The following is an 8,023-nucleotide window of genomic DNA, read 5'->3' as shown; positions in this document are numbered from 1 at the left end:
TCAAGCCTAAGAGACCCAATGGTACGTGTTATTGGCACAATAGAAATACAATAGGCTGTTTACGTATGCAGGTATCATTTACCCATTCAAACTAGGATTAACCACCAAGAGAAAGAAAAATATATATGGTTAGGCCTAAACCTACCAAGTACAGGACAACAGCCTACCTGGCCTCCCGGAGCTGTGTCCTTTTGAACGACGTCCAAGGTCAAATTTTCCATCCAAGGTGTCAGACTCTGGTGGCTTGTCATTGTTGACAGACAACAAAAAATGTTTCACCTCTTCCACACTAACTTTAAGATGTAAAATTACATAAAAAGGACTTAAATCATGGACATTAATTATTCACCAATTCCCTCCCATAAGCCATAGATTAGGCCATAAATATCCCCCCCTATGCAGTTAAAAGCTTTTTCTTAAAAACACGTTTTGAATTGTAAAGAATTTGAAAGGCAATGCAAGTAATGTATATCTAGGGTTACACTTTAAACCTTTACTATTAAATCATATATACATCACGTGATATGCATATCATTGCATGATTCATTCTTTATAAAACAAGAACAATATAGAAGTGCAAGCTTCCATTAGAATTTTCACTGCACCTGTGCCATTTATCTCTGGAGATGGACACAGCTGCACCGGGGATTTTTTTGCCTAAAAATTAAGGTAAGGAGTGGTTGACGAAAGGTGTCCCTATTAAGTACACCTGGGAGATTTCTAATGAGCTATGGATATCCACAGGCTCCTGCATAATGATAGCGTATTCAAACAGACAGTAAACGTACTTAAACATTACACCATCTATTAACGAAGCCGTCTGAGCGCAACACAGATTTGGAGTTTAGCTTGCACTGAGCAGTCAAACAGACCAAGAAATCGCGTGTGTGGCGTCCGATAGGGAAGTCTTTGCCTCCGAAAGATGGAATGTGCACGGCACCTGAAATTCTTTCAGCAATTTCACTAATGCAAAGCCCATTTCTCATTTTCTTACTGCTCTGCTGATGAATAGCTACGGAACTATTACAATCCTGGCATTTCGCAAATCTCGGGAAATAAGATAAAATATGTGTCTCGGGCTCAGGCACATAAAAGCACTGTGATAAACCTTTTATTGTATAGCAGTCGCCCTCTGGTGGGAAGAAGTGGTATTTTTCTGATATAAACCAAATGATGTTGAATCCACTGGGTCTAGCTGCGTTTGGGATTTTTGATTGATTTTGATATCCCACAGTCCTGAACACTGTTTGTTTTATTATCTTGATTTATGTCCAATTTCTACACCAATTATAACTAAGTCATGCAGTTTAGTGTGGGTCCCTTGCCACACGAAAACGCAGGGATTTAATACGGTTGGCCGACTTGTGGAGCTCCATTTTTTTGTTGTTGCCAAGTTCAAAGTTCGCAGCGAAACAACAACAAACAAAGCAGACAGCAATGTACTAGCTAACTTAGTTTAGTAGTTTGTAAGTATCAATTGCTTCTACCTCAACTAATTTGACGAAATGACATCAGCGTTATCTAAACACACGCTGTTGTTCACGACATTTAGTCTAGCTTTGACCCGGGTTTCATACTGCTCAGTTGCAAATGCTAACGTTAATTCAAGCATACCTGCGATTGCAAATTATTTCGGAACGAAAGGCAGATATGAGGAAGTAAACCCCTATCTCATTAATGACATCCTCTCGGTAAACAAATCCATTTTAAAACCGGGATGTATCGATTGCACTGCTGTTCATGTGACCGCCATAATTCGGCACGGAACACGATATCCAACGATCAAAAATATCAAAAGGATGCAACGGCTTTACGACCTTGTTCTAAACGACGCAATGAACACCGATAAATGGCTGACTGACATAAAAACCAAGTGGGAAATGTGGTACACTGAAGACATGGATGGCAAGCTTGTGGAAAAGGGGCGAGATGACCATAGGCATCTGGCTGTCAGGTTGGCAACATTCTTTCCATCTTTGATGTCAGAGGAAAACCTCAGGAGCCATCGTATCCGTTTCATCACTAGCTCCAAACACAGATGCGTGGACAGCATTGTCGCTTTCCAAGAAGGCCTACTCAACCTTTGGAACGTAACAGGTGAGTTTGTAGAGTAAACCTAGTTTAGTCTTTTTCCTATTATCTGAATTATAAATAGGCCTGGGGGTATCACACTCAGTCACAAACACTGATCACCAGTGCTTTTTTTCCTCCCGCTCCCAGAAAGACGTTAATGTAAAAGCGCGGTGAGCATTCAGCCTATTCATCCTATCCTGCCACACTGATTCTAAATCTAATTTTATTGGTCACGTACACATATTTAGCAGACGTAATTTCGCATGCTTGTGATAAATAATCCACAAAAAAAAATACTTAAAAGGTTGCTTATGAGCTAGAAGCAGAGCTGCCATGTCTGTCGGCGCCATAAACCTGAGCTGTGTTCGAAAACGACCATTTGTGATGTACATTTAGTATGTAGCATGCTTATTGGTCATTTAAGTAATAATGCCCGAGAAGCTGGTGTTTGGTGGATATATTGGCAAAGGTGTTGTTAGGCCCCTGTAAATGTTAGTCTAAAAGAAATGTGAGAATGTCTATAAATGTCTATAAATTGCCTGGCTGGGCTGATGAGGCAGATCGAACAGAGTAAATAGGCATTTTTGTCATAGCAGGTGGTAACTTGTGGAATAGACACTGTCTGGAATGCAGTTTTAACCAATCAGGATTATACCCAGCCATTGTATAAAGTTAGTATGCCAAAAGCTCCTGGATGTCTTACTACAGGCGCCAAAATTGGAAACAGTGGAAACTTTCTGTGCTTTTAGGGCCCATAATGCAATTCTTCAGAAATTAGCGTGGCTTCACAACATTTTCAGATTTTAAGAAAATGGTGGAAAATATGCAGCCGAAGTCTGACGAGAGCAGATACAAATGTAAGTACAAAAAGTTCATAAGTTAAATTAGTTAACTATAATTATGATAAATGTTGAGCAATGTAATACATTTTTGAAATTACTTTTCAAATAAGTTACGTTACACGTGATGTTGGCTGACAAATTTGTTTTGCTACGTTAGCCTTACGAACCGCATATCATTACAGCAGTTGCTTGTATGTACCGGTATGTTAGCTAGCTACCTAATGTTACTTGGCTACTAATAAATCGACAGCTTATTGACAATTTATTAATTATATGCTATCTAACTAACTACCCAACGTTTATTGAATTAATTATTCACGTCATGCTTAGCTAAGTGGGGCGGCAGGGTAGCCTAGTGGTTAACCGGACGGTTGCAAGTTCAAACCCCTGAGCTGACATGGTACAAATCTGTCATTCTGCCCCTGAACAGGCAGTTAACCCACTATTCCTAGGCCGTCATTGAAAATAAGAATGTGTTCTTAACTGACTTGCCTAGTTAAATAAAGGTAAAATAAATAAATATGTGATATCGTCGTTGTTCGTTCTCAATGGACATTGTCAATGAAGTCGTAAGATGTCTAGCTAGTAATTTGTTATGCCAACATGGTGCAAGAAGTTGCATAGCAACAGCAACAACTTCCGGTAGACAGGCGGAGCGTAAGTACACTTAACTGAAAGGATGCCGTTCGTTTACAGTATACTAAAATTAACTTATACTACATACTGAATGAGTATATTATACAAATTATGTTAGTATGGTTATTCGAACACAGCTCTGCTCTCTTATTTGTACATAGGTTATGGGGAGGGCCGGTAGGTTAAGTAACTGATCTTGAAACAGATCTTGGTAGTGGTGGTCAGCTTGTGAAGAGTCCCCTACGTAATTACATCACATAGCCAAGGCTAGTCATCTCCCTACTGAATTTGAAACGTGGGAAAGGCAAAACATTTTTTTTAAATGGGTAAGTAAAGTCAAATCGAGTTTGAGGACATTTTTCAAGTCCAGAAATGTAGAGAAAGATGGTGAATCGAACCCAGAACCAGCCAGAGGACTATCAGTGTCGGAGGAGAGGAGTGAGGGGCAAACTGTTCCCGATGGCGATGCCTTAGCTAGCAGCACTGCTAATCCTGCAGTGCATCCACTGACAAAGTGCTCGGAGCAGGTGCAATTTGGAGTTAAAGAACACGCAAACGTATAACCTGCTGTAGCCTACATTGATTTATTTTATTTGAAGTTATATTCCGATATTATGATATTTGATCTACTGCTACATTGATATCTTGACAATTGTATGAAATTGGGGTCTTGCAAGCCCCACAGCTGAGTATGTGTGCTCATGCATATGGCGGCGGGTGTTCTACAGTGACGTCAAAAATGTTGCTGTAGATTGTCTACAAAATTAGGCTAGAAGAAATTGGGACTTGTAGAAGCCCCGCAGCTTTACTCAAGTATGTGGCCATAAAATGCGTTGAATTAATCAGCACCTTGGAGAGTGCTGTCCATTTCACCACCATGTAACAGTAGCCTGCTATATGTTTGCTCTGTCTGCTGCACTGCTACATTGTGTTTGAAACTTTTTCTCTCAATGTAGTCCGGTACCTCAGAGCCCCCCACATAACTCCCCCTCTCTCACACTCACACTGTGTTCCGGGACCTATCGATTTACAAATGAAGCACTGCTGATCACCATTAGTACAGTCTGGTGGGGCCGAGATCAGCAACACAATGTTTGGACTTATTGTATTCTCTTTTTGTCTTGTTACAGAAGTTGGACCCAGCCACGAAATCAATGATGAGTTGATGAGATTCTTTGACCAGTGCAAAAAATTTGTTGACGATGTGGAGAACAACAAAACTGCCCTCGAAGAGGTCCACCTCTTCAAGTTCTCCGCAGAGATGAAAATAGTGCAGATGAAGATGGCTGCCCAACTGCAAGTTCCATACAATCACATCACACCAGGTTTTTATTTTTTATTTCACCTTTATTTCACCAGGTAGGCCAGTTTAGAACAAGTTCTCAGTTACAACTGGGAACTGGCCAAGATAAAGCAAAGCAGTGCGACACAAACAACAACAGAGTTACACAAGGAATAATCAAATGTACAGTCAATAACACAATAAAAAAAGTCTATACAGTGTGTGCAAATGGCATAAGGAGGTAAGGCAGTAAATAGGCCAATAGTAGCGAAGTAATTACAATTGAGCAAATTAACACTGGAGTGATAGATGTGCAACTGGACCTGTTGCTTGGTTCCAAATCGTAGCCACTTTGTGTAGTTTAGGAAGTTCATAATGTTACAGTTGAAACTTGCAATCCTCTTATGCCAGTTGAATTCATTCAATAATTCTCCTCTCTTTCTCACCAGATCTGGTGGAGGCTGCATTCTTCCTGTGCTCATACGAGTTTGCCATCAAATCTTTGAACTCCCCCTGGTGCAACCTGTTTGATGAGACTGACGCCCAAGTATGTACACAGCGGGAGAGCTATTGCCTCTGCCTCATAAACAAGGAAGAACCCAGTTCAGTTATACAGTTCAAACCGGTCTTTCACATTTTCATTAACACAATCACCTGGGCCTTTTCAGGTGCTGGAGTACAAAAATGACCTGAAACAGTACTGGAAGAGGGGCTATGGTCATGACATCAACCGCAAGTCCAGTTGCGCTCTTTTTCATGACCTGTTCAATCGCCTTGATAAGGTTGCTCATGAGATCAGGTGAGTTGGTTGTAAAGTTAGTCCACAGTCATTTTGACTACCATGATCGTATAATTTAAACACAAGTGCTTAAATAGGCCAATCATTGTTATCAAGCCACTCTCCTTGCTTGTTATTGAAAAACTATTGGGTCCCTGAGGGTATATCCATCACTTCCTCTCCCATTAATTGTTACACCTGTTTTAAAAATGGGCTCTCTACAATGGGGAAAGTCATTGATCAATTGCCATGTAGCAGTTTACGTCATTTCTCCTTTGTTTTGCCCTCTGATCCATTTCACCTCACTTCCCTTAGTAGTTATAACATTGTAATAACATAGTAAGTGTGGCTGGTTATCATCATGATTTTTAAATTGTGGATTATGTCCCCTTTTTTTCTGTTCAGGTTTGGGTATGTATCTGAGGCTGTGACCATTCAGGTGGGCCATGCCGAGACCCTCCTGCCCCTGTTGGCCCTCATGGGCTTTTTCAGAGACGAGACGCCCCTGACCGCCGTCAACTTTGACCTGCAACATGGCCGCACCTTCCGCACCAGCCGCATCGTGCCTTACGCAGCCAACTTGGTCTTTGTGCTGTATGACTGCAGTGAAGGCCTCCGGCTGCAGTTCCTACTCAACGAGACACCTCTGAAATTCCCCAATATAAACCACCAGGCTCCTCTGTACAATACGGTCAGAGAGACCTACAGAGAGTTGCTGCGCGGCTGCAATTTCGAGAAGGAGTGCGAGCCGTCCAGACCCAACAGAAACTGTGAGCTGTGAGCTTGGGGCATGTGAAGGTGGAGGGCTCTTTCTATACATGGGTTTGAAGACTCCAACGTCTGTGTCATGCAAAAGAGGGTGTTTTAAAGGTTTTGTCTGAACCAGTTCCTTTTTTTTTAATGGTATCTTTTTTAGAAGTAACAGGTTTCACAGATAGCTTTTACTGGGCCCCCTTTTTTTCCAGGTGTCACTTTAGCACAAGTTATCATGATGCTTGCTTTCTTTTCTAGGGTCATCCAGGGTCTTAATTGAATTCACTCTTTTTAGAGGGAGAGCTTTATATTTATGCTATTTCACGGTTTCATATTGATTTATATTATATTGCAGATTTCAGGTGCCTTTTTGTATTTTCATACTGTATGCTTTTTCCAAACGCAGAAAGAAACAATGAGTAGAATATAACGTCTGCCACTGGATAGATGCAGTGGGTTGGGTTTACTTGCTGAGAAACTCTTTGAAATGGTTTGTTTGTTCCATTTTTTTTGCTCTGTAATGAGTCATTTTGTTTGGGCTGATTTTTATATTTGCACTCATTTTCAGAAACATTTACTCCAAAGTTTGCCTTTTTTAAATATGGACTCAAACATCTTTGGACTGCATTGTGAACAAAATATACATTTTGAACAATAAGCTTTTAATTTGGGGTTACCTTAGCTTTATTTAATTATTTTCTACATTGTCATTTGATTTGTTTGTGAAATATTTCAGATTAAAGTCTTGAGCCTTGAGATTTTGACATTTGCTTTTGTATCAAATGCAAATTGAGCAACCCATTTCAAAATCAGTCAATTATGTCATATGGTTCAAATGTTCCATGACAGTGGTTATTTGTAAATGGCATCAAATACCATTCATGGGTTCTCTTGATTACATGGTTTTCTTTCGATTTTGCAACGGATCAGCAAATTACCTATGGGAACTCCTTCCCCTTCACGCGATGCCATTGAGATGAATATTAAATATGTTTACTGTTACGCCACACCCTTACTGAACCCACGTGATACATCAATGCAAAAGGCAGTGTGACGTGACCTACAGCCTTTTCTTCACTTGTACGTTTGTGTTTTACATTACGAGACTGCCTCTTAATAGTCTTTAGATTACCTTTCTACAGAATTACGGATTTTTCAACGACTCGGAGGTGCTGAAGTAGTTTATTTGTTAATCTAATCTACAATCTCCCCACGTCTCGTTATTGTGCCTGCCCATACTAGCTAACTATTTTTGCTTTTTGTCAAGCATTTTCCATCCTTGTGTGTTGGCTAGCTAGTTAGCTTTGAGTCTATCCTATTACCTCAGAAGTTTGCTCGTAGCTAGCTAAGTTAGCCATACATAGCAACCATATCTAGTTTGCTTGTTGTACCTGTTGTTGGCGCTTGTTGACCCGCGGTGTCGTGCCAGTCCCCGCTTGACTGCCATACCAGCCCGTTGATCCAGCATTACCACTCCCTCGCTTGGAGTATTGCTGTGATCAAGGAGCTCAGCAGTGATGTAGGCTACCGTTCCTTGCTTGACAGAGACAGTCTAAGCTTGACTGTGCCAGCTTCATATAAGTGGGAGTTTCGAACCCGGACCTTGATACATATTTAGGCGGGAGTTACGATCCCAAAGCACGACTGGTCGGAGCCAAC

General features: G+C 40.9%; 1 protein-coding gene across 1 annotated transcript; it reads left to right on the top strand.

Annotated features, from left to right (window-relative positions):
- Positions 1–796: 796 nt before the first annotated feature.
- Positions 797–7,120, top strand: LOC124040037 (multiple inositol polyphosphate phosphatase 1-like). Its single transcript, XM_046356752.1, has 5 exons — positions 797–2,097; positions 4,682–4,876; positions 5,283–5,380; positions 5,502–5,632; positions 6,017–7,120. Exons 1-5 carry the CDS (start codon positions 1,506–1,508, stop codon positions 6,390–6,392), a joined length of 1,392 nt encoding a protein of 463 aa, XP_046212708.1. The 5' UTR covers positions 797–1,505; the 3' UTR covers positions 6,393–7,120.
- Positions 7,121–8,023: the final 903 nt, after the last annotated feature.

Source organism: Oncorhynchus gorbuscha, linkage group LG07 (genome assembly GCF_021184085.1).
Source record: "Oncorhynchus gorbuscha isolate QuinsamMale2020 ecotype Even-year linkage group LG07, OgorEven_v1.0, whole genome shotgun sequence".
Lineage (NCBI taxonomy): Eukaryota > Metazoa > Chordata > Actinopteri > Salmoniformes > Salmonidae > Oncorhynchus > Oncorhynchus gorbuscha.
The sequence above is the reverse complement of the archived record's forward strand: the minus strand, read 5'-3'. Positions and strand labels throughout refer to the sequence as shown.

Coding starts and splice junctions, on each gene's coding strand:
- LOC124040037 (XM_046356752.1), top strand. CDS start 1,506: ATGACATCAGCGTTATCTAAACACACGCTGTTGTTCACGACATTTAGT. Junction 4,877..5,282: donor ATACAATCACATCACACCAG/GTTTTTATTTTT, acceptor CTTTCTCACCAG/ATCTGGTGGAGGCTGCATTC. Junction 5,633..6,016: donor AAGGTTGCTCATGAGATCAG/GTGAGTTGGTTG, acceptor TTTTCTGTTCAG/GTTTGGGTATGTATCTGAGG.